The sequence below is a fragment of the Danio rerio genome, chromosome 9, assembly GCF_049306965.1.
Source record: "Danio rerio strain Tuebingen ecotype United States chromosome 9, GRCz12tu, whole genome shotgun sequence".
Taxonomy (NCBI): Eukaryota; Metazoa; Chordata; class Actinopteri; order Cypriniformes; family Danionidae; genus Danio; species Danio rerio.
Window position 1 is genome coordinate 51955036 of NC_133184.1, and position 27971 is coordinate 51983006.

General features: G+C 38.7%; 1 protein-coding gene across 6 annotated transcripts in view; it reads left to right on the forward strand.

Moving 5' to 3' along the window:
* The first annotated feature begins 4573 nt into the window (after window positions 1-4573).
* Window positions 4574-27971, forward strand: part of cobll1b (cordon-bleu WH2 repeat protein-like 1b) — a 155796-nt gene continuing 132398 nt past the window's right edge. For 5 of the 6 annotated variants that reach the window (XR_012384849.1, XM_017357853.4, XM_009304981.5 and 2 more), the window contains exons 1-2: window positions 4673-4866; window positions 10159-10224. Coding sequence is in view for 5 of the 6 variants with exons in the window: in XM_017357853.4 (XP_017213342.1) it covers window positions 4826-4866; window positions 10159-10224 (107 nt within the window). In the remaining variant the exon portion in view is untranslated. 6 annotated transcript variants of the gene reach the window in all.

Here is a 27971-nt window from a genome sequence, read left to right on the forward strand (position 1 = left end):
TCGGCATTTCTCAGTATCAGACAGTTTCAGTTTTATTGACAAGTGTGCTTCACACACACAAGGAATTTGTTTTTGCTAAAGGAGCTTCCAGTGTACATAAAGTGAAACGTGACAACACAAAATAAATATGAAAACAAGACAAAGAAAGGGAAAAAAAAGACAGAAAAAGAAGAAGAAAGAAAGAAAAACAAAAGTGGAGTTTGCATGTTTTCCCCATGTTGGCGCGAGTTTCCTCCGGGTGCTCTGTTTTCAAAGACATGCGCTATAGTGGAATTGAATAAACTAAATTGTGTGTGTGAATGAGAATGTATGGGTATTTTGCAAAAAACAGAAATGTGCGCACATCTAGAAAATCTTGAAGGCAGGTGCATGATCAAAAAACAAACATTAGTAGCAAAAGATTCAAAGTAAATCGGCACACTGCCACTTTAGCTCTCTCAAAAAAAAATTTTTTTTTAATGTCAATATCACAATATCACAACGTTTCGACCGACATGGTCTTCATCAGGTAAAGCATTGCAAATGGAAGTGCTCCAGAAATAGTCAAACAGCTCTACACAGCACCTGCAGTCAATGTCTCCGAGGAAGTCTATAGTGAGAATTTGTATTTGTATTTTAAATGTCTGTTTGTAATGGTGTGTATGTTTTTCATATTGTTAGATGTATATTATTGTATGCAAATGTTCCTGTTTACCGGCTTGTTAGCTGATTGTGATTGACTGCAGGTGCTGTGTAGAGCTGTTTGACTATTTCTGGAGCACTTCCATTTGCAATGCTTTACCTGATGAAGACCCTGTCGGTCGAAACGTTGTAATGTATGGGTATTTCCCAATACTAAGGGTAAAACACATGCGTAAAATAGATGCTGGAATAGTAGGTGGTTCATGCCGCTGTGACGACTTCTGAAATAGAGACTAAGCAGAAGGAAAATGAATGAATGAAATGTCTCTAGACCCTTGCTGTCTATGGATGAAGAGATCTTCTAAAATATCTTTATTTGTGTTCTGAAGATGAATGAAGGTCGGGGGGGGTGGAACAACACGAGAGATAATTTTGATTAAACTAATAATAATAATAATAATGACAATAATAATAAATTACAAAAATGAGGAATAACTAATCAAAGCAAAAATATGCTAATTATATATACAGTTTATAGATACACTCACTGGCTACCTTATTAGGGATACCTTTTGAGTACTAGGTTGGCCCCCCTTTTGCCTTCAGAACTGCCTTAATCCTTTGTGGCATAGATTTAACAAGATACTGGAAATATTCCCTTAGAGATTTTGGTCCAAACTGACATGATAGCATCACACAGTTGCTGCAGATTTATCGGCTGCACATTCTCATGCGAATCTCCCGTGTCACCACATTCCAAAGGAACTCTATTAGATTGAGCTCTGGTGACTGCGGAGGCCATTTGAGTACAGTGAACTCATTGTCATGTTCAAGAAACCAGTCTGAGATGATTCACACTTTACGACATGCTGTGTAATCCTGCTGAAAGTTAGGTAGAAGATGCGTACACTGGTCATAAAGGGATGGACATGGTCAGCAACAATACTCAGGTAGGCTGTGGCATTGACACATGTCTCAGCTGGTACTAATGGGCCCAAAGTGTGCCAAGAAAATATCCCCCACACCATTACACCACCACCACGAGCCTGAACCACTAATACAAGGCAGGATGGATCCATGCTCTTATGTTGTTGACACCAAATTCTGACCCTACCATCTGAATGTTGCAGCAGACATTCGAGACCAGCCCTTCTGGCACCAGCAACCATGCCACGTTCAAAGTCACTCAAATCTCCTTTCTTCCACATTCTGATGCTCGGTCTGAACTGCAGCAGATCGTCTTGACCATGTCTACATGCCTAAATGCATTGAGTTGCTGCCATCTGATTGGCTGATTAGAAATTTGCGTTTTAGAGTTGTTGGAGTAGGTGTACCTAATAAAGTGACCGCTGAGTGTATATATTGTAAAACAAAATGTGTTTTAGGAGAAATGTAGCATACATAATAAAGGGATTGTTAATGCTATGATCAATTCTCCATAGACAAAATGAAGTCCTGCCCTACTATTGTTTTCTAGAAGCCTTTTTACTGCTATATAAGTCACAAAAATGAATGTTTTGCACTTTTTTACTGCATACAGTACATGCCACTGATTTTAAAGACTGACATATTTTAAAAAGCATCAAATTATATGATCTGAGGACAGTTCTTCAGTGCTAGAATCACATTTATTGCCATATTGTGGATATACTGCTCATAAAATGCATTAAAATCAAGAGTTGCATTCATTAATTTATTTTCCTTTGCTTAGTGCCTTTATTTATCAGGGGTCACCGACGCGGAATGAACCACCAACTTATCTAGCATATGTTTTACACAGCAGATGCCCTTCCAGCTGCAACCCATCTCTGGGAAACATCCATACACACTTATACACTACAGACAATTAGCCTACCCACTTCACCTGTACCGCATGTCTTTGGACTGTGGGTTAAACCGGAGCAAACCCACGCGAACGCAGGGAGAACATGCAAACTTCACACAGAAACGTCAACTGACCCAGCCGAGGCTCGAACCAGCAACCTTGCTGTAACAACAGGACTACCTGCTGCACCATTGCATCGCCCTGGTTGAAATTATGAAACTGTAATTTTAGCATTATTTTTAAATAGTATGTTGCATATATGACATTAATGTAATCCAAATATTAACTTGTAGTTGGCTGTCATATTATCAAGCATACTTTATGCCAGTGGTGCTCAACCCCGTTCCTGGAGATCGACCTTTCTGCAAAGTTCAGCTCCAACCCTGATCAAACACACCTGAACCAATTAATTAGGACCGGAAGAGCACTTGATAGTTACAGGCAGGTGTGTTTGATATGGGTTGCAACTGAAATCTGCAGGAAGGTCGATCTCCAGGAACAGGGTTGTAGGCTACACGCCTGTTTAATTTTTTTTATTAACAAGAAACAGCATGTACAGTTTTTTTTTATACAATTCAGTCACTTTACATTTCTTAACAAGAATGAAATAAGTGAGAAAAAATAAAGTAAAGGAGAAGAGAAAGAAATACAAAAAACAGAGGAGAGGGTACATAATTATCAAATTACATATGCACATTTTCCAATTTTAGTTATTAACAAAAGTTATTAATGCACTTTTTCTACAGGAAATGCATATATACAAACATGTTATGTACAAATGTTAACTGAGGAGCATATATTAATTGTTTTAATTGCTTTTCTATTTTGAGACTTGGAAATCACTTCTATGTACAGTTAAATCTCTTTTTCTAGCACCATGAAGAGAGGTTTGATTTTGGAAAACTTGGATTTATGTATGTGAAATTTACAAAATAATAAAGTTTATATTAAAACAAGCATCTTTTAAAGTGCGATCCTTAACATAAAAACACAAAATCACATGTAAGATAAGGAAAAGGATTTTAAAATATTATGAGCAATAAAAGCTTCAACATTGATCCAAAAAAGTCGAGTATATTGTCAAGACCAAAATAAATGTGAAATAGTTTCAATAAAGCTTTCACAAAAACAGCATTCTAACTCAATATCAATTTTACATTTTTGTATAAATAATTTTGTGGGATAAACTCTATGAAGTAATTTAAATGATATTTCTTTAGCCTTATTTGTAATAAAAAAATAAATAAAATTGGGGTAATGACCATACTTGAGTCCAGTTTATATTATTGAAGATATTTTTCCAGTAAAAAATAACATACGGTATTGACAAATTAGTATTATTATTAAATTATAATTTCAAATTATTATTATTAAATATAGTTAAAATTATATTTAAAATTAAAGATCTAATTTTGTGATTGTTATAGGCTTAAATCAAGAGAAACAGATAAACCCAACTGAGGTTTGCTCTGATTTAGGAGGACAAACAGTAAGTGGTGATGTAGGCTACATACACTGCCTTTGTACAGCATATGTATGCCAGCAGGTATTGCCTCGGTTAGAATTGTAAATTCCTGATGTAACATGAATTTTGGATCTTGCCATAAATTCTGTAAATTGTGTAAAAAAAATTTCCGGCATTATTAAATAATTGATTAACTAGTAATAATCCATTGTTAAACCAATTGTTAAAGAATAGTGACTTATTTCTATACAATATATTAGCATTATTCCAAATAAGAAGGGTTGGTCACGCCTGCTTTATGCTGTATTTCCATGGATCAGGTTTCTATTGGATGGTTACTACAAAACTTCTCACAAGGTGTCGCTATATTTCCAGACAGTTCGCCACGTCACGACAACGGCTCTAAATCCTTATTAAATGTACTTGTAGGCCCATATAAATGAGAATGTATAGACTTGACAATCAGTCAGCCTGCTTCTATAATAGACCTATCGTAATAATATTCATGTATGAGAAAGCTTATCCCCTGCGTTGATGAACTTTCCAATGTGAAGGACTGCCCTCAAACAAATCCTCTCATTGCATTGCGTAGGGTTTTAGCACATTCGCCGCTTTGTTGAGGCTTTTATAGTCATGTAAATTCGCATTCCTTCGTCTAAATGCGGAGTGTCAACAGTGGATGAATCCCGCGTGAAGATGGCCGATGGGAGGGCGTCCTGTCAGGGCTGGGATATGCGGGGCAGCGACTCTCCCTCTCGGTTAAATGGGAACAGAGGAGCGTCTGTTGACAGGGGCAGGACTCTGGAAAATATGGTGGGAGTTGCAGAATTTTAAGGGGGTAACGGGACAGCTCGGAAACCTGCTGAAGTTTTTGTCGATGATGGTGTTTTGACGTGTTGGCGGGAGCGAGACTGATGACAGCTGACAGCCGCGCCAAACTTCAAAGGCGATCAAGGTAAGTTCGAAGCTCATTCAAACTGTAATGACGGTTTATCCGCGAAACGCTGAAAGAGATTGGGGATATAATTGTGGATTTAGATGTAAAAGATTGCTACTGGTCAGTGGGTGTCAAGTTTTTGTACTGTTGTTTTGCATAGCTTTATAAATAAGTACCCTACTTCTATTTTACTTAACGTTAGTTGTACTACAGTAGGCTATCTGGTTCGAACGTGAGTCGTAATATTTTGAAGGTAAATAACCGGCTAGTTTGTTTAGTTGTTTTTTCCAATCATGATATATTTTTCATTCTGTCATTTTGATTATATGAATATTACCAAAATTAATATTTTGTTGAGATAGAGCTTCGTGATGATGATGATGATGATGATGGTGATGGTTTTTTGCCATTTGACTTGACAGCAGTGTTGTAAAACACAAAGAATTGTCATCAAAATGTCATATTTACTTCATAGTTAACCACCGACAGATTTAGTTATCAAAGAAGTTTCATGTTAGTTACATTTAGTTTCCAAATTTTTATTAAAGAGATGAAAAGTGTGTTATTATTGACCATCTTGTCTTTCCAATCTCCTGAGACCTTCTTTCATCGACACTAATTAAGATATTTTGGATGAATTTTGAGCTCTCTCTCATCCTCAAATGACACCAATAGCATTGTGTTATTTTGATTATATGAATATTTAAATGTCAAATTAATATTTTGTTGAGATAGAGCTTGGTTAGACTTTGCCATGATGATGATGATGGTGGTGTTTTTGACATTTGACTGTTGACAGCAGTGGGAAAGTGAGTGTTATAGTGCCTATGTGCAACTAACCCTTTTTATGTTGTGGTAAACCAACATAAGGAATTGAGACCAAAATGTCATATTTGCGTCATAGTTAAACACTGACAAATTTAGTGATCAAGGGAGTTTAATGTTACATTTAGTTTCCAAACTTGCATTAAAGAGATGAAAATTCTGTTATTAATATTATTATAATTGTGTCAAATGCCCAAAGCAGGGGAGCCCAAACGTTTTTGTATGAATGGCCAAAAAACAAATATCATCGAGAGCCATAGACTGAAGGTAAGGCAAGGCAGGGCAAGTTTATTTTTAAAGCACATTTCATACACAGTTGCAATTCAAAGTGCTTTACACAAACAAGAATAAAAGAAACAAGTATAAGAAAAATAAAAACAAATGATAAAAAAAACATAAAAATAAATAAAAGTATGTTAAAACAGGTTATAAAAGAATGAAAAAGAAGAGAAAAACATAATAGTGGGATCTGTCAGACGTAGCACAGTGCTCATTCAGTAAAGGCACTGCTTAACAGATGTATATATCAAAATAAAGGTCATTTCCTCAGTTATTTAATAATATTTAAAAAAATAACATTAGACTAAATTAATAACATTACCCTAAATCATATTAACTAATGCAGTATAATTAGAAAAATGTAATCTATTATAATAAAAGCATAAACAGTCACATTTGCATTGCATTGTCTTCTATTCGTTGACTGACAGTATGTACAGTACATTTAAAAAAATCTGATTCATTTATAACATTTTTTTAAAAGGTTTCATTTTAGTTTGCTTTCTGTCGCTTATCAATGAAAAAAACAAACAAACAAACAAGCAAAAGATTACATTAAATTAGAAGTGACAGTCTCTAATCAATCCCCATCATTCTCCCTCTTTTCTCAGATGGAATGGCGGGGCAAATAAAAGGTTCCCATGGGCCAATTTTAGTCCCCGGGCCCTAGTTTGGGCACCTCTGCCTTAGGGCGTACTTACAATATGTACTATTGCCTTAAACCGGGCCAAAGCACACTTGACCCCCCTCCCGTCTCTCCGACGGCCCGCACTCACATTAGATTCGGGCCTGGGCATGCTTATGTCACCGATGATGCACTGTTCAGTAAGTGCTTTCTCTCAGCACAGTGGAGATTTCTTCAGGTATATCGATTTAGTGGTTTGATATGTAGTGACACGCAGTCAAATATTTCAGCGAACAGATCTGGCACCTTTGACGCTCATAAACAATCATAAAGTCTTCGTGCTGCAGGAGTTAGGAGGTTTCCTGAAGGTGCAGCTGTCGTGCAGTGAGGGGTTTGCGTCTCAACAAAAAAAAACAAAAAAAAACCAGATGAAACAAGACAAACATAGGATTGTAACAAATAAACAACAGCAGTTTGCGTTCATTGAACAGTTAGAATGATAATAAATCCATATGAAACAGTTCCTCAAAAGTCACATCTCGCTTTCAGTTTTGGGTCAGTGGCGTAGCGGACGGGCCCGCAGGGCACGCACCGCAGGGGGGCCCCGCGTGATGGGGGGCCCCGCGTCGTCGCGATTTTCAATAATTGAAAATCCAGCAATCCCAATAATCAAACTCGTGGGAACAACTGTGGTCGGAACCAAAGTTCACAGGTCTGTGTTCTCTGAACACCTCTCAAGCGGTGGACTACTTCATTCTGATTGCTTGCCGCCAAACCGCGTCATATCATAGCTCAAAGTTGACTTGATTTGATCTCTCCTTGACGCTCACACACCGGAGAAGACACACCGTGCTGTTTCTCGCCGCCGGTTCTCATTGAAAATGAATGACTTCTGGCTACTTTGACGCTCTTGCCGCTTTCGGTTTGTGTTCGCTCCTCAGTTTGTGAAGGCTTCCCTGCGTTGTCGCTCCACCCCGCCTGCCTTCCCAGCTCCTTAATTTGTGATCGCTTCCCCGCGTTGTCCCCCCCTCATTATCAGGGGGCCCCGTCAGTGATCCCTGCAGGGGGGCCTTCGCATTTTGCGCAACGCCACTGTTTTGGGTTCAGGCACGTTTTGCACTCGCACACTAGCGTACCGCGCCAAAGCCCAAGTGAACCGCACTCTGGGCCGGCCAAGTGAACTGTGCCTGAGCCCGATTTAGAGCACTCACACTTGTCAAATGATCCAGGAAACGGGCCTGGGCACGGTTTAGATAGCATAGTGTGAGTACGCCCTTAATGGCATAGTCACCCAAAATGAAAATTTACTGACTATTTCCTCACCCTTTACTTGTTTCAAATCTTTATGAGTTTATAAAATATCTTCTTTTTGTGTTCAACATAAAAAAGAAACTCACAGACATTTGAAAATAGTAAGTAGCAAGTTTATTTTTTGGGTGAACTTTGATGTTTACTCCATTATAACTGAACTCTGCACACATTGCAATATTGATATATTGTGCAGCCCTAGTAAGAATGGTATGAGAGCAATTCCAGCATTATGGACATGACATTTGCAGTACATTCTCAAAACATGAATTCACAGAGAAAGTATACGTTAACATTAAATTAAAACATCTGTTTATATTTTCCAAAACTACTTACCACACAGTTATGGGAGCAGGAAATATCAATCTGTAAACGTATTTTATATTTGAAATGAAGAAAATAAATGTGTTATGGACGTGACAAAAAAAGTCTGCGAGTTTACAGTATACAACATACTTTGTAGTTATTCTGTGAGTTAAACTGCACAATCCAAAAGAAATAATGCTAATCAAAAGGATAAGAGTCGGCTCACTACAGAACAAAAATCACTGATTTGATTTTATTTGACATTTTTTGCATTTATAAGGAAAAGGCTTCGTTATGGATGTGACATCTCTCCGTTATGCATGTGACAGATGTAAAAAATGTCACTTGTGTATTTTTGGTAAATGAAGTATAACATTTGGGTGACATTTGCACGTGATTGCTCATAACATGAAACAATTGCGATTTTAAAACCTTGATTTTTCCAGATCACGTTAAACCTTGAAACCGGTTATCATACCATGCCAAAAATGAGTTTTCAAACTGTTTTATTTTCCATATCAAAATGCTGCAGGGTGAACACTCTCTTAAGTTCATTTGCAAGGTTGTGTGGCTTATAAAAAAAAAAGATCCTCCCTTTCTGGGAAAACACCTCTACACACCCTGTTGAAAAAAAAAAATAAAACTAGTTTGTTGGTCTTAGCTGGTTTGAGTAGATCTCCCATACAGCTCATTTAAAAATGGCCAATAGACCCACCTGCACAGTAAAAAGTGTCTGTTAATTAACAGTTTCCATAATTTATGATCCACAAGTGTTTGTTTATGGTTGTGAATTGCATTATGGGATGTTGATCTCGGCTTTTGATGTTGAAAATTCAACTCTATAGTTTAACAAAGTGACTTTTATTTACATTTTAGTAAATTGGATGTATACTGTATATAGACAGGGCCGGAGTGGGACTCCTTTTTAGCCCTGAAGTTTCAAGCATTAGACCGGCCCAGTTCAGTTCACGACTGACTATATTAAAATAATGTCATTTCCATTTCCAATCTTGTCTTTTTTCAAGAAAACAGCTGCTTTAGAACTTAAATGTTCAACAACCTTACAGTTTTATATGTCTTAACAATAAAAAATAAATAAATAAAGAATTATTCAGGTGAGGATCGAACACGGATCGACAACGTCTAATGCAACGAGCTGACCATTGGACCACAATGAAGTTGTTATGCTGGTGTGGCCGGAATGATAGTTACCTCATCATTAACCTGCAGGATGCATTTTGCTCATGTGGCTGCGAGACAATAAATAAGAAGAGCGGAGCTGCGACAAAATAATCAATAAAAAGAGTGAGGCTATGGTCAAATAAATAAATAAATGAAAAAAGTGCAACTGCTGAGAGTGCAAGCAGCTAGAAACACCGGCCCTCGCGGCCAAAAAACGGACCGGCCCACCGGGAACTTTCCCGGTCCTGCCAATTGGCCAGTCCGGGCCTGTATATAGAGATAAATAAGTCTCTGAAATAAGAGAATATGTACTGGCAGTTTATTACTAGTTTTTTGTAGCATAATAAACATCACCAAACCAGGCAATATATCACTTTAAATTATTAAAATGTTAATAAAAGTCACTTTTCCAAACTTTTCAAGGTTAAAAGTTATTGCAAGAAAGATTAATGCTCCATAATGCAATTCAAAAGCATAAATAAACTCTGGTAAAATAAAAACATGAATCACAAAATACAGAAAACTGCTCATTTATGGATTTTTTTTTTTTAGTGTGACCAAACTGAAAGTCTACCACAACAGCTTAGGCTGGTTTAAATATAAAGATATCAAGATATCATTTTTAAACAATCAAATCATGCCAGTAATTGACACTGTGGTGTGTATGAAGGGAAGGGATGCACCACCTTCTGCAGAACTGACTCTTCTAGTTTAACCTCTCCATCTGTCAGCACTCCTTTATGCTGTGCCATGAGTTGAACCGACTGTTTGTTTCTGTCTTATAGTGCCAGGGATTGCAGAGCCGCTGCAGGGATGGATGGGAATGCGCACAACCGACCGCCTGACCGAAGGTACGTCGCCCGTAACCACTAAAAGATTTACTCCTTAGCTCTTTAGTCTGATCTCCTTAGAGCGGTTGTCATTCATGTTATGCGGTTGAGTCTTTCAGACATGATTATCTGTGTGTTGTTAACTCAGGAAGTGTATTTATAACTTTGATTTAAAGGGATAGTTCACCAAAAATGCAAATTGACTTACTATTTACTCAACCTTAACCTTTATAAGTTTTTTGAGACACGAAAGATGTTTTGATGAAAGCTGAAAACCTGTAACCATTTACTTTCCTAGGACAATACAAATACTATGGATGTCAATGGTTACCAGTTACCAGATTTCTTCAGAATATTTTCTTTTGTGTTCAAGAGAAGCAAGAAATCCAAGCATGTTTTGAACAAGTAAAGAGTGAGTTGATGATGAAAGAAATAATTTTTTTCTTTTTTGAGTAAACTATACTGTATTTTACTATGGATGCCAATGGTTACGGTGACACATTGGCTCAGCAGTGGTTAGCACTGTCACCTCACAGCAAGAAGGTCACTGGTTCGAGTCCCGGCTGGGTCAGTTGGCATGTTCTCCTCGTGTTCGTGTGGGTTTCCTCCGGGTGCTCCGGTTTCCCCTACAGCCTTGTATAGGTGCTATGAATAAACTAAATTGGTGAAAATGGTGCTATAGGTGAAAATGGTAACTAAACTAAATATGTACCCCCGCCGGTCCTATGCCACCCAACCCGCTCAGAGCTGGTATTGAACCGGTGACCTTTCGCATGGGAGTTGGTTGCTCTACCGAGGAGGCTAAAGACCCTGGCCTCTAGTGTGTTGCTAGAGCACCTTTAGAGGTCAGAAGAGTGAGGTTTACCTGCACAGCACCTACTGGCTGGCTCCGTTGCACATAGGTGAATGGTTGTCTATGAGTATTTCCCAGTACTAGGTTTCAGCTGGAAAGGCATCCTAAAACTGGGCTGCTTGTTTTAGGGCTGCCTAAAACAAATGCTGGATAAGTGAAGTTGGTGCTTCATTCCGCTGTGGCGATCCCTGATTAATAAAGGGACTAAGTTGAAAAGTAAATTAATGAAGTAATTAATTTTTGTATTGGATTTATGTGCTTAGTTTTACTGTAGAGCTTTGAGCGCGCTCTATTGTATATGGTGCAACTTCATTAATGTACAACATAGCTTCGAAGACTATTTTTAACCCTTACAGTGTTCAGAGATGCCACAGAGACGCCACATTGTGGTGCCAAAACAAGTGGAAGAACAAGAATTTGGAAACATGGGTCGTCAGTGTTGCATTTATAAATGTGCTGCAACGAAGGTTTTGTTTTGATTTCCTGCTATGAAACTTGACTCACTTGTGGACTACAGTGCATGTGACAGAAATACGTTTGTAAGGAAAATTTTTTACCCGAGAGCTTTTCGCATCTGGAAATGGTGACATCTAGATTTGCTGCTTCTCTCTTTTTAAAAAAAGACGCGGCTCCAGTTGGTGTTGATTGTTCTGTCTCAACAGATTTGGTGAGTGAGTGATCAGTGGTCTTTGTCTGTTTATTCAGAGGCAAAGTTAGTTGGTATCGTCAGCAGTACTCTTTCAGTTTTTAAAGACAGACCTTAGTCAAAATGATTCAGTTAGTTTACAGTACGATAAATTCACTACAATATTATGGACCGATGGATCTGCTGTAAATGCTGCTCTATGAGTGTAAACATGTAAACACCTTAATCAAACTATTACCATCGTGTTGAATTTTCGCTGGATTTTGTGACAGGATAGTCTATACACACACGGCTTTCTGACGCTAATTACTCAGTGCATCTAAGATACCATGAAATGCAGAGGGTTTTTTTCTCTCATTCACCGTGCGGTATCAAACATTCCATTAAGACTACACTCTTCCAGCAAGATCACAAATTAATAATTTGACAAATAATTCGATTACTGATGTCCATGTAAACACAGTCACTGTCTTTCTCCCGTGCATCTGTGTGTTGATTTGCCTTTGTGAAAATCAGCGCGTGCCCAAACGGAAACTCCCTTTTTTATGCAAAACCTTCCCTCTTTTCCTCCCCCGACACTCCCACCTAAACAAAGCTGGACTCACCCACTTTCCTGACTTTTTCCAAAGAGGTGTGAAAAAAACCTGAAACAGGGGGGTTTCGTGGCCCTTTAAAGGGTACAATTGCCGGCAGCTAGCTCTCTGCAACTCACACATGGTCGCCCACTGAAGCTAAGCAGGGCTGCGCCCGGTCAGTACCTGGATGGGAGACCACACGGGAAAGCTAGGTTGCTGCCGGAAGTGGTGTCAGTGAGGCCAGCAGGGGGCGCCCAACCTGCAGTCTGTGTGGGTCTGTGTAATGTCCCAGTATAGTGACGGGGATGCTATACTGCTCAGTGAGCGCCGTCTTTCGGATGAGACGTTAAACCGAGGTCCCGACTCTCTGTGGTCGTTAAAAATCCCAGGATGTCCTTCGAAAAGAGTAGGGGTTTAACCCAGGCATCCTGGCCAAATCTGCCCACTGACCTCTGTCCATCATGGCCTCCTAAACATCCCCATATTCAATTGGCTTCATCACTGTCTCCTCTCCACCAATCAGCTGGTGTGTGGTGTGCGGATCCAGGTGGATACTGCACAGTGGTGGTGGATGAGGAGATCCCCCCCCCCCATTGTGTAAAGCGCTTTGAGTGCCCAGAAAAGCGCTATATAAATGTAAGGAATTATTATTATTATTATACAATGAAATTTGCCCACTTTTTACGCAACCTTTAAGTGGTTATTAAACTTTGAGTTTATTAGACACAAAATAAGACATTTTAAAGAAAGCTGAACACCTGTAACCACTGACTTTCATAGTAAAAAACAAATATTGTGAAAGTCAGTGGCTACAGGTTTCTTCAAAATATATTCTTGTGTGTTCAACAGAAGAAAGAAACATGTTTAAGTAAGTGTTTCTGTCAACTGGATGTTGTCAAGAGGAGGTAAATAATAATAATTATAATTCAATCTAAAAATACAACATCAATTAAAAACAAGCTTATATAAATGTGTCTTAATCAACTTTTTGAAGTGACAGAGTTGGTGTGTTTCTCATATGAAGGTTTAAAGAGAAAGTTTTCATATTTGATAATATTTTTTAGCATCTTGGTGTTTTGATATCATGATAGATATTCTTGATCTAATCACACAAGGGTGGAATGTTTTAAGTTAGATTATAAAGGATACTTGCAGACATTTGTGCTGTTGATTTTACAGCCAAAACGATGTCACTTCCTGGAGGGTGATGTCGTTAAGGAACTGGCTTTTGTTAGCAAAGGGATTTTGCAAAGAACAAACAGATGGAAAGTGAGGACACAGGAATAACTATAAATATATTACCAGTGAAGTCAGGATTACATGTTTTTTTTAGATTTATGTGAAGACTTTTAGTTGAGGCATTGTTGTAATGACTGAGTTATAGGTGTACTGTAGATATTTCAGTCGGTGGTCATATAAAAAAAGTGTAATGCGCAATGCATGTGTGTTTGATCTTTCATATTGTGGATTTAAAGATTATTGGGAATGAGGGCTAATATTTTCCTGCAGGATTTTCCAGTTGTTTTATTCCTGCAAGCAGTTCATTTCACATGAAGAGAAAGCATTGTACTGCATAATAATGTGAGTTCTGGAATAAAGCTAAAAGTAAATGAATGAAGCAGAGAAATTCCAGTGTTATGGATGTGACATTTGCAGGAAAAAAAAAGGTAAAACATAAATGTTGGGCTGCACCATTCTGGCTAACATTAGAATCATGATTTTTTTTGCTTAAAGGTCCTGGTGTCACGTCCAGTGGGTGGGGGAAAGGAGCGAGGACTGGATGGATATTTATTAATAATAGAATAAAATAAAAGGCAAAACAAACTACCTCAAGGGGGAAAACATTAATAAAACAAATAAACAAACAAACTAGACTGGGCAGGCTGGCAGAGATCAGGACAAGGCAGGAAAAGATGATGAACTAGCACAGGACAGCGGACATGAGGAGAATATAAGCAGAAAGAAATTAACACACAAACAGGTGAACCTAATAAACTAATAATTGGTTAACAAGGAGGGTGGGACTAGACAATAGACGGGACAAGAACACGCAGCCAATGAGAGAACTCATTAACCGCGTGTTCACAAGACAACACTAAAAGCACAATACCACAATAAACACTGAGCCACATGCTTAGACAACACCAACATAAACAGACGCAAGACACGAGCACACAATAGATGATGACACCTTATGCTCATACATATGCAACGCGCATGTTTCATCTCAGCGCCAACCGAAACCAACCAGACTGTGACGCTGAGAATACAAACAGACCGACAGAACAAAACACAAACACGAGTAAAAGAGCGCGTGTGCCAAGCACGCACAGACCTTGCGTGCCCAAATTAAATGGGAGCGCGCATGTTCTGAGCACACTCACAACAGCGCCTCTTCAGAGACACACTAGCTATGTTTCCATCCACCTATTTTATGCACATTTTGCAAATGCGCATTAAAAAACCAGTTGATGGAAACGCCATGATGCGCATAAATTTAGAAAATGCGCATAAAAAACGTATGCGCCTAACTGGGTAGGATAAACTTTTTATTCGATAAGGAAATATGCGCATAAACTGCGATGGAAACACTTTTACCGCACAAACTCCAGCATGCGCATTAAAAAAGGTCATGTGATTTTGTTAAAAGAGATCATGTGATACTTAAAATGTGTGTGAATGGATAAAACATCAGGCTGAGCACATTATAAAACATCTGAAATGTTGTTTTGGTCATTATGAAACACCTTATCATTTCAGTATTAGTGTTATTATATTATTAATGACCTCCAGAATCAAGAGCGCCTGTGCTCCGCGTCTGACACCTTCAAACGCCACTGCGCGCTCACTGCTTGTCAGGTTTGTCTTCTGAGGCGCATTCATTTAGAAAAGATTGATGCAGCTTCTCCTACTGCAGCAAATGCAGTTTTTACTGTTGATATTTGCCGCCAGTTAATCAGGAAGTGACGATTTTGTTCGCTTTGACTCGTTGGATAGAAATGATGCTTCATTCGCAAAACTTTTATGCGATAATCCAGTTTTGCGCATAAAGTTCATTCGCATTTTTGGATGGAAACATAGCTATTGACATACAGGACAAGACAGGGTTAGTCTCACCTAAACAATAATTTACAAAATCAGAAAGGCAGAACCCTGACACCTGGAGGGTCGGTCCTGGAGGGTCGGTGTCCTGCATATTTTAGTTCCAACCCCAACTAAACTCACCTGAACCAGCTCATCAGACTCTTTCTAGGTGTGCTAGAAACTTCCAGGCAGGTGTGTTAAAGGATGTTAGAGCTAAACTGTGCTGGACACCAGCCCTCCAGGACAGAGTTTGGACAACCCTGCTTTAAGGTGACAGTGTTAACCACTAAGCCACCATGTCACATTAATAAAGTTGTTAAAAATTAGGCAGCGATTGGGGTATTTATGACAAGTATTGAGAACCACCAATATAGACAAATAATCGGCCTCATGTGGTTTTGGAAAACCAGTTCAGCGTCTGGTTTGTATATTTTAAATTTCCCAGTGTCCTAATAATGTAGTCCTCCCCTACAGCTATGGTATTAGTACACCAGATAACTACAATCGCCTCTGAGGTCAAATTAAAAAATGCCAGCAGTCCTTTGCAATCTCCAGTCATATCTAAGAGGGAAATGAAAGCCGTAGACCACTTTTGTACAGTAATGTTACAAATGCAATTAAATCCTCATTTCCCCAGCAGAGAAATTAATCAGGAGAAGTTTGCCAGAGATTCCCCCCGCTCACGTCTCCCTAAAGTTCATTTCCCATGACCTCCACATGTGTCCAAGAGCGTTTCTCAGCTCTGCTCCGAAAGCAGGAAATGCACCCGTGTCAGAGGTCAAAGCGATGCCTGCGACAACAGAGACTTTAATTACTGTCAGACTGTCTTGTAAACAAGCACACAACCAGAGACACAGCCAGACACACGATTCTAAACCTTCACTCAGAAACAGGCCCGTTTTCATAAACATATAAGAGCAATTCCATGCAAATGTTCACCAAAATAATGAAAGTTTTTTTGTGTAGGCTTGTATTTTAGTGCTAACCACTGAGCCACCGTGCCACCCCTCTAAAAAAATAATATAAAAAACGAAACAAAAAAAGGTTTAATGGCGACGCAGTGGCACAATAGGTAGTGCTTTCCACTCACAGCATGAAGGTCGCAGGTTCGAGCCTTGGCTGGTGATGATGGCGACTACTGTAGTGATTCCAGTTGTGTTATTTTTTTGGTATTTATCTTCAGGGGTCCGTTCTTCATACCTCGCTTAAATGATCTAAGATGATTTTGCCGATCCTGGATCTTTTCATCTTGATAACTGATCTCTCGCTAATTTGGTTCTTCAAACAAGTTCACGAATCAGGTTAGAATATCTGGATAAACTGATCTGAGATCGCTGCGTGTGTTGTGAAGGACAGATCTATCGGTCCTCGAAATCATGATCAGCAATGCAACGATTGGCTGACGGCACAGCTGCGTAATGACATCATCTGATTAATATTCAATTATTCATGTTAGCAAAATTACATCAAATTAGCAGTAAACGGCTTGTTAAATATGACACGCAATAACCTTCAACATTTGTTGTGAGCTGCAGGCTTTACACTTTCATGTGTTAAGAGTATTCATCATGTATTTCAATGCAAATCAATGTATTTAGTTCCACATTTAGAAAATATTTTCTTTATTATAGTAGCCATTTTTTTTAATCGGTGTAAAGAATAACTGGTTGTTTACAAAATAATTTTGATATTGGTAAAGGCGTCTGCAACTTTTGTGAAGCATCAAATCACCGGCATATTAACTATCAAAATATGTTTATGACTGCATAAATGTATTATTGCTTTAAGAAAAAAGTCACATATTGTGCATGTTTATTATACACAATTTGTACTAAAGCGATCTAAAAAGTTCATATCAATAAGTTTTCTCTTTGCACCACCAGGTGGCAGTCTTTGTACTTTCAATTCGAGGGTGCAGATTGCATAAGTTTTATTAATATATATAACTTTATTTATTTTATTAATAACTATAACTTTATATATGGTTTAAAAATATTTACTATTTTCCCAAGTGTATATAACTACTACTGTAAGAAAATATCAGAATTCGGTACATACTTTCTGTATTATATTTGCTTGAACTGAGCCGATCTAATCCTGTTTATATGAATTGAACCTGCTCCCGATCAGGTTTAAGCTAGCAGAACTGTTGCTTCGTCAACAACTCTCGGATCAGCTTTGAAGAACGAAACGATCCTGGATCGTGTCAAATCGTCAATATCCAAATCCAGCTAACTGAGTAATCCACGTACGAAGAACGGACCCCTGGAAATCACTGAAGCCATGTATTATGTTATCATAACGATCTAATGTGGCAATAAGATCATAACAGTACTGTGCATTTACACAATGGCCATATTGATCAAAGTAAACACACCAAAAACAGCATTAACATTATAGCAGACACTGTAAAAAGCCTGTTGACAGCCACTAGACTTTTCTGACCGGGTATTCCAGTGTCATCGAGTGTCAGAATGTTGTGGCACTGCTATACAGGAGCTATTATTAGAGATTATAGATCACGAATAGATTGCGAAATTTAGCGTTTTTTATTTTAGCGTTTTTTTTTTAAGCATGATGGTAAAACATGAACGTGGTTATGAATATAATAAAATGTGTGTTTGTTTGTTGTAAAAATTCGTAATAATGACAAAAAATACTAATTAGTGGATCTCCTTTCTTTTGGGTGCAGCTGGAGCTTGTGTATTCTGGGAAATTTGTTCTACCCCTTGGTTTCGAGTGTGGTCCTGAAAAATCTTCGTTGGAAGGGATGCATCCCCCTTGCCCTTAGCTCTACGCCTTCAAGCTAAAGAGAATTGGGACACCACTACCCCTTCACGGGCACGCGCAAAACGTGGGGTAGGGAAAGGGCTAAGGCAGGGGTCACCAATCTCGATCCTGGAGGGCCAGTATCCCTGCAGCGTTTAGCTCCAACTTGCCTCAACACACCTGTCTGGGTGTTTCAAGTATACCTAGTAAGACCTTGATTAGCTTGTTCAGGTGTGTTTGATTAGAGTTGGAGCTAAAATCTACAGGACACCGGCCCTCCAGGAACAAGTTTGGTGACCACTGGGCTAAGGGGTAGAATTAGGATTGGGCCTATATCCTTTAACTTATTAAATCTCTGTAATAGTAATCAGTTTTAACAGGTTTAGATTGATTCGGAGTAATCTGACAACAAACATTGAAAAAAAATACAAATAAAGAAAAACAAAAGGTTACAAACAGTTCATGATAAAGTTCACCGTGATTAAAGGACAGTTATTGATAAACTTTACAACACATAATACACAAACACTCTTCATTGAACATCATAGACATCACCTATACATTATACACTCCTTCAAGCTAAAGAGAATTGGGACACCACTACCCCTTCACAGGCACGCGCAAAACGTGGGGTAGGGAAAGGGCTAAGGCAGGGGTCACCAATCTCGATCCTGGAGGGCCGGTGTCCCTGCAGCGTTTTGCTCCAACTTGCCTCAACACACCTGTCTGGGTGTTTCAAGTATACCAAGTAAGACCTTGATTAGCTTGTTCAGGTGTGTTTGATTAGAGTTGGAGCTAAAATCTACAGGACACCGGCCCTCCAGGAACAAGTTTGGTGACCACTGGGCTAAGGGGTAGAATTAGGATTGGGCCTATATCCTTTAACTTATTAAATCTCTGTAATAGTAATCAGTTTTAACAGGTTTAGATTGGTTCGGAGTAATCTGACAACAAACATTGAAAAAAAATACAAATTAAAGAAAAACAAAAGGTTACAAACAGTTCATGATAAAGTTCACCGTGATTTAAGGACAGTTATTGATACACTTTACAACACATAATACACAAACACTCTTCATTGAACATCATAGACATCACCTATACATTATACACTCCCTGACAAAAGTCTTGTCGTCGATCCCAGTTGTAAGAGCAACAAATAATAACTTGACTTCTAGTTGATTATTTGGAAAAGTGGCAGAAGGTGGATTTTTTTGATGAATCATCTGTTGAGCTGCATCCCAATCATCACAAATACTGCAGAAGACCTACTGGAACCCGCGTGGACCCAAGATTCTCACAGAAATCAGTCAAGGTTGGTGAAGGAAAAATCATGGTTTGGAGTTACATTCCGTATGGAGTGGATGGCAACATCAACAGTCTGAGGTATCAAGACATTTGTGCTGCCTATTGCATTACAAACCACAGGAAAGGAGCAAATTGTTCAGCAGGATAGCGCTCCTTCTCATACTTCAGCCTCCACATCAAAGTTCCTGAAAGCAAAGAAGGTCAAGGTGCTTCAGGATTGGCCAGCCCAGTCACCAGAGATGAACATTATTGAGCATGTCTAGGTAAAATGACGAAGGAGGCATTGAAGGTGAATCCAATCTTGATGAACTCTGAGAGTCCTGCATGAACGATTCCTTTGCCACTCCAGATGACTTTATTAAGTTCTTTGAGTCATTGCAGAGATGTATTAATTGAAATGATTCATTTTTTCTTTCGAGCGTACAGAATCAGAACACTGGGAAATTTAAAATATACAAACCAGACGCTGAACTGGTTCCTGAAATCCACATGAGGCCGATTAGTCGTCTATATCACGAGCGAGGAGATCTGGGTGCTGAATCCTCCATGCACATTAGCGTCAAGTATGATCTTTATTAACACACGTTTTGGACTTTAAGAGTTTGGAAATTCATGCTCCACGGGTTCAGATTTTGCTAGCGGAGGATGATGTCAGCTGAGAGCGTTCCAGTGGCTGGAAGCATTTTCTATGAAATGTGAGAGATTTTTTTCCAGCACGTTCTCATAACTCTCTTTTTTCTGCATTTCACACACACACACACACACACACACACACACACACACACACACACACACACATGCACACACACGCACACACACACATATTACATCTCCCACATTGGCTATGAGCACGTCCCTGTGTTATTGTGATTTTAATTAGAGGCGAGTCTGATATTTTGAAGGCTTTTTATGAGAGTATTTCGAGTCTTGCGCAGACGCTCTGATATTCCACCCAGAGACATTTGATTAGTGTGGCCTGTGGGGTTTGCGGAGAGAAAGTTTTGTTGTGCTAAACGGCACGACTCGTAACCGCACAGAAGTCAATGTGTAATTTGGATTGGGATTCTGGTGTCTCTGGCACTGTGGGGCATCAGGCCATCAAAAATGTCCTACTGTACGTCTGTGGTGGAAATCCTAATTTTACAGCCAGTTGCCTAATTTTTTTTTTATTCATTTCACATTTTATTTTACTTTTGGTTTGATTCTTTGGTCTGAACATGAGTCCGGCACGGTGGCTCAGTGGTTAGCACTGTCGCCTCACAGCGAGATGGTTCGAGTCCCAGCTGGGTCAGTTGGCATTTTTGTGTGGAGTTTGCATGTTCTCCCGGTGGCATGGGTTTCCTCTGGGTGCTCCGGTTTCCCTCACAGTCCAAACACTTGCGCTATAGGTGAATTGATACTAAACTAAAATTGGCCGTAGTGTATGAGTATATGTGTGTGTGTGAATGAGTGGGTGTTTCTCAGAGCTGGGTTGTAGCTGAAAGGGCATCCACTGATAAATAAGGGACTAAGCTAAAGGAAAAAGTTAGTGCACATACATTCCTTATAAAATACTATAGTAAATACTTTTGAATCATGATATAAAAGTACTTGAATTATATTCTATAGTTGCTATGTTAATACAACAACTATATTAACAAATTACTCAAATCTGTAGTTTTTGGCAACTACACACCAGTTTACTGTAGTAAAACTAAACTGTATTACAGTATTTATAACAGTTTATATGTTTACTATAGTTAATACTACTGTATGCTGCAGCATTCATTAACAAAGTGTTGTAAATATTATCATATATTCAGTACAGTCATAGCCGGAGTGTGTGTAAGGCTGAGGAAGACTTAGAAAAAAAAGGCATTGAAAACATGTAAAGGGTGTAAGGCGGAATATGAATGTAATTTAATGTTGATAATTAACAGAACACTTCAGCTATTTTAAGTTTGTCAGTCAAATTTAAAGTCCCCCTCCGCACTAAAATGGAACTATCCAACTCCGCACTTACCCTGATGAACACTTTTGACTAGAGTTCACAGCAGCTCTGAAAACCAAACCAAAACTGCTGGCCAGAAGACAATTCTGATTTGCTGGTCGAGGACATTAGTAGGCCCACATGGAATCTGCGCTCGCAGAATTTTGCAGATTTTCAACAGATTTTCCGCAGAATTCCGCAGATTTCAGCAGATTTTTAGCCCATCATTAATTCTGTTTATTTACTTGAGTAAATGTGTAAATCTAAATTTATTTAGTTTTTATTCAGTACTTTATTACTTTTTATTTAATATATTAAGGTTTTAGTTATGATACTCCGCTGTATACTCCCAAAATAATTCCGCAGAAATCCGCAGATTTTTACCAAAATTCTCTGCAGAAATGGCAAAAAACGTCCGCAGATTCCATCTGGCCCTGGACATTAGTAATAAAATGACAAATGAGTATTACGAGAGAGGTATAATAATATATTACACTGGTTTAACTTGTTTTCAGCATGAAATGAAATTGGTAGTTTAATTGTACATAGTCTAGCCTATAGTGTAGCAATCCAACACAATCTCACGGCAATTCGTAACTTTTTGATTTAGTGGCTAATTCGGATGAATTCGTACGATCTAATTCGTACAATTTATTAACATTTGCTCATCACCCAATGACGGGTTAGGGGTGGGGTTAGGTGCCACGCCTCCTTTTTAAAATTTACTGAACCCGTATGAATTCGTACAAATTAGCCACTAAACTGGCAAAACGTAAACTACTTACATTTTCTCGTGAGATCAGGCTGAGTAATCTTGTTAAAGGAAATCGTTTGGAGTTTTGCAATTCAAAGGTCAAATGTTTATTGCTGAACTACAAGTTCGGTTTTTGTTTGGCCTCGTGAAAAAGAAAATGATTTCGGGGTCTTGACACATTTTTGCAATTTAACAACTAAGTCAACGTCAACACTTATAATGCCGGGTCTAAAAGGAGGATTTTGCTGCATAAGGCTGGGCAGTGGCTAATATTTATATTGACTGCCATGCCAAACTCATTTTTGTTTGTTAGACAAAAAGCTACCATAATAATATTATAATATAATAATAATATAATATAATAATAATATAATATAATAATAATATAATATAATATAATATAATATAATATAATATAATATAATATAATATAATATTCATTCATTCATTTTCTTGTCGGCTTAGTCCCTTTATTAATCCAGGGTCGCAACAGCAGAATGAACCTCCAACTTATCCAGCACGTTTTTTTTTTTTTTGCAGCGGATCTCACAACCCATCTCTGGAAAACATCCACACACACACTCGGGACAATTTAGCCTATCCAATTCACCTGTACCATCTTTGGACTGTGGGGGAAACCAGAGCACCTGGAGGAAACCCACGCGAATGCAGGGAGAACATGCAAACTCCACACAGTAACACCAACTGAGCCGAGGCTCGACCCAGCGACCTTCTTGCTATGAGGCGACAGCACTACCTACTGCACCACTGCTTCGCCCAATATAATATAATATAATATAATATAATATAATATAATATAATATAATATAATATAATATAATATAATATAATATAATATAATATATACAATTTATATTATTATTATTGTATTCACTACCAGGCAACAGTTTGGGGTCAGTGGGATTTACATTTTTTTTTTTTAATAACTTTCTCCTGCTCACCAAAGCTGCATTTATTTAATCAAAAAATGCAATACAAATTGTAAAATTGTGAAATGTTATTGCACTATAAAATAACTTTTCAAAATGAGTTTATCATTTAATTTAATAATTTATTCCAGTGATTTTAAAGATGAATTTTCAGCTTTATTACTTTACCTCAGAAATCACTCTAATATTATTATTATTATTAATAATAATAATAATAATAATAATAATAATAATAATAATTATTATTATTATTATTATTTGCCAACTGCCTAAGGGTTTAGAGCAGGGGTTCTCAGTCTTGGTCCTGGAGGGCCGGTGTCCCGCAGATTTTAGCTCCAACCCCAATCAGACACACCTGGGCTAGCTATTCAAGCACTTTCTTGGCTTTCTAGAAACGTCTTTCTGAATGAATAAATGAGTGAATGAATTGTTTAACTGCTATCATTCCTTCATTCATTTTGTTTTCGGCTTAGTCCCTTTATTAATCTGGGGTCGTCACAGCGGAATGAACCCCCAACTTATGCAGCATGTTTTTATGCGGTGGATGCCCTTTCAGCTGCAACCCATCACTGGGAAACATCCACACACACACTCATTTACACACATACACTACGGACCATTTAGCCTGCCGAATTCACCTGTACCACATGTTATTGGACTGTTGGGGAAACCGGAGCACCCGGGGCAAACCGGAGCACCCGGAGGAAACCTACGCGAATGCAGGCAGAACATGCAAACTGCACACAGAAACACCTACTGACCCAGCCAAGGCTTCTTTCTGTGAGGCGACAGCACTACCTACTGCGCCACTGCGTCACCATTAACTGCTTTCATAATATCATAATTTTCCATCATAGCATCGTCTATCGACTCAATCCTAGTGCTAATCACTGAGCCACCATGCTGGCTCTGTTTATAAAATAGCGTGGCTAATTATATTATAATCATAAATAAATACCAGTGATTTACACTCAAATCCATACATGCACATTTGACAGTATTTAAATCACTCTTACAGATTTCCACTGTGCTGCTAATAGCATACAGTAAATGCAGATGTGCCCGCATTCAGTGATGCGTTCATACTCTGGAAGCTTCGAATGGGAAAAGAATAGACTGACAAATGAGGGGAATTTAAGCTTGATCTCTGCAAATATGAAAGCAAGATGTGAAGGTTTGCAGGTGTTGGCAGGACTCTGTTGTACGCTGCTGCAGTTTTGGCTGCTTTTACTCTTGACATCTGTTCTTGGAATTCAGCGCTGGACGGACGGACGGCTGCGCTGGTGTGAATAACTGTCGGAATGTTTACTCGCTTATGATGTCATCTTGTGTGATCTGCAGTCGTTTCCAAATGATCAACACACACACTTTTACCTCACTGCCTTGACAACAAAGTGTCACCTCAGGGACGTGGGTATGGGAGCACTTAAGTGCTGTTCCAGATGTTTCCATACTTTCTCACACTCCATCTTTTCCTCTTCATACTCTTTCAAACTAACACACACCGCAGACATAGACACACACACACACTCACATGCACAGCTGTTGTATTCAATCCAGTGCTGAAAGCAGTAAAAGAAAAGTGATTATGCTGGCATGACAAAGACTGTCTAGAAACCACACAGAAACAGTACACATCACCTAGCAATAGGGCTGCACCATATTGGAAAAATCTGACTTTGCGGTATTTTGTTTTCCTGCGATATGACTACAGTTTCACCAGATAACTTTATCTCTCTTTGGAAAGAATTGATCATTTTAGATTGATTGGTATGGTTCTGTGTCACGATCACAAGCGTTTCAGTCCTTCCAGATTGCTGTGAACCACATACAGTTGAAGTCAGAATAATTAGCCTCCATTTATTTCCCCCTTAATTTCTGTTTAACGGAGAGCAGATTTTTTTCAATACATTTTTAAACATAATGGGCTCTATTTTGACGGTCCATGTGCAAAACGCAGGGCGGAAACACTTTCAGAGCATGTCAGGACACATTTTTGCTAATTTTAGGATGGGAAAATCTGCTTTGCGCCGTGGCGCATGGTCTAGAAGGGTTGAGTTTATTTTCTTAATGAGTTATAGGTGTGTTTTGAGAATAAACCAATCAGAGTCTCATCTCCCATTCCCTTTAAGAGCCAGCTGCGTCGCGCCAAGAGCGCATTCGCTATTTACAGGACGCAAAGTAAGTCTAAGTGGAAAAACTGAGCATTTCACAAGCAAACAGTTAACAGTTTTTTTTTTAACAGAAAACTGTTAAACAGAGCATCTACTGCATGAGAATGAGAGATAATGGATCTACTTTCACATTCGCTCTTGGATAGGGAAACCTTTACGCACAGACATCAATTAGTCTATAAATAATTAATTTAGTTTGTTAAGCGCAAATATTTGTTTCAAAACTATTTCTAAATTCAGTTCTAATTTCCAGCAAACGAATAAATGAACAACAATAACGAAGTGTGCTCAAAAACCTGAGTTATATCCTAAAACACATGCTGTGCCTCATATGGTCTAAAACCTGACAGGTGGACAAATCTAAGCTTGTTTTTAATAAAACAAACATAAATATGGATATAATAAATAATACTGCTAATAATAATAATATTATACAAAAGCAAATTGTTATGAATGAACTGAAAAAGCCTCCCGAGATGAAGAAGACATAAAAGCAGTGATTTTTCATATTTATGTAGGCTAGAAAATAATGTTTTGTAAAATTTTAATCCTTTATATTTATATCCTATATCTATTCTTATTATATCCTATATATATATCCTTAATATTTACATTTTTCATATGTAAAGATATTTGCCTATTGCTCTCTTGTGTGTATTAAGCAGTGTGTAAGCGAGGCGCAACTCTGTGCTGAAGTTTAGACCGGGTTTGTTTTGGTCTAATGAAAAATCTATTATAGTTTCTCAAAATAGCAACACGCCAGTGGTCCGCCTCAGAACGCTTTCCTTTTTAGACCAGAACGCCTATGGGCGCACAAATGAGCGCTAATGCAATTGCTATTTAAACAGCGTAGCACAACGCCTCAAAACGACTCTTGCGCCAAGCTGAAACTAGCAAAAGACTATTGCGCCGCGCCTTGCGCCACACTGCGCCGGGTGTATGATAGGGCCCAATAGTTTTAATAACTCATTTTTAATAACTTATTTTATCTTTGCCATGATGACAGTAAAGAATATTTGACTAGATATTTAACCTTAGTATCAAAGAATTCTGGCCCAGATTTGGCATAAAGCTGGGACAGCAGGCATTTATCCGGCACTGGCATACAGCATGTGGGCCAAACATGTCCCGGGTTTGGCAGAGGTGGCACTGTCTTTAAGGCAGCACACTAGATTTGGGCCAGATGTTAAACGTAGGATTTGGCCCAGGTTTAAAAAATTAATATGTGGGCCACGTGAGTTTTGCCCATCTTGACCCACATTTAAAATACATTGAAATAATTTTTGAGTAAAGTAATTCTACCAATCAGGTCACTTTGAGAAAAAGCGTGCCCACAGTGTGCCTAAAGGCTGATTTATACTTCTGTGTCAAATGCACGCGTATGCTACGGCGCAGTCTTCACATTGTTTTACATACATTGTTCAGCAACGTGGACACCTCCAAATGGTGTTGAAAGAGTCACATGCTGTATTTATAAGATATAATTCAGCCAAAAAATGTAATTTTTGTCTTCATGTAATGTATTTGCGACCGCAAAATCACACGTGACGTGAGCTGACCATCAGCTATTACCACAGAGAGGGCGGGCGTGAATGAAGTCGACGCATAGCCCTACGCCGTGGCCGTCGGCATCGCTGACGTGCACCTCTCAAAAAATAAATGTGACTACACGTCGCAACGACGCATAGCGCAAGCTCTATGATTGGTCGGCTTGGTAGCGCTGACGAGTCTGGGCAGGACCGAGAGTCGCGCAAGCGTTGCGATCCCGATGGAGCGATTGTTTACAATTGTGGAGACCCATGAAGGAGCTCCAAATGGAAAGTTTTGTTTTGTGTTTACCTCATAGTTAAAGCTGTTGCATGTCCGCCAGTTCCTCTCTCAAAATGAGCGAGTTTGAGCCACTTGTACATCCCGGAAGCGTTCAGAAAGAACAAAACACAGGCGAAGAAACTCCTTAAGACACATTAACACCTGACTGCCAACTAGCGTTTCGGAAGTGTTAATGCAGACCAACAGAGACAGCGCGCAGAAGTTAAAGTGTACAGCTACGCGCGTTGCATGCGCCGTTGGTTTTGCTGGTCACTTGACGCAGAAGTATAAACCAGGCTTAAAGGGCAATGCTTCATGGGTTTATCATAGAGCTGCACAATTAATCGTAAAAAGATCACAATCCCGAATCAACCCCCTAGATGATTTTAATCCAGTATTTCTATGATTCTGTCAATCATGTTTTCAGGAGAGAAGCAATGGTGCAAGTCTTCACATTGTTTTACATACGTTGTTCAGCAACGTGGCTCCTCCAAATGGTGTTGAAAGAGCCACATGCTGCATTTATAAGATATAATTCAGCCCAAAAATGTAATTTTTGTCTTCATATAATGTATTTGCAACCGCTAAATCACACATGACATGAGCTGTCCGTCAACTATTACCACAGAGAGGGCGGGCGTGAATGAAGTCTACTTAAGTGAACAGAACCTGCATAAGCTGTAAATAACAGGTAATAAAGTTGTAAATAACATTCAGTTTGTGGCACAGAGTGATCGTTTGGGAGCTGCGCGGGAAGTGACACGCTCTTAGCACAGATAAAGCTTTAAAATGTGGATACAATTTACATATTAAAACAGTGTTTGAAATGAGAAATGCAAACAATGTAATTTAATTTACATTTTCATTCTGCACCAAA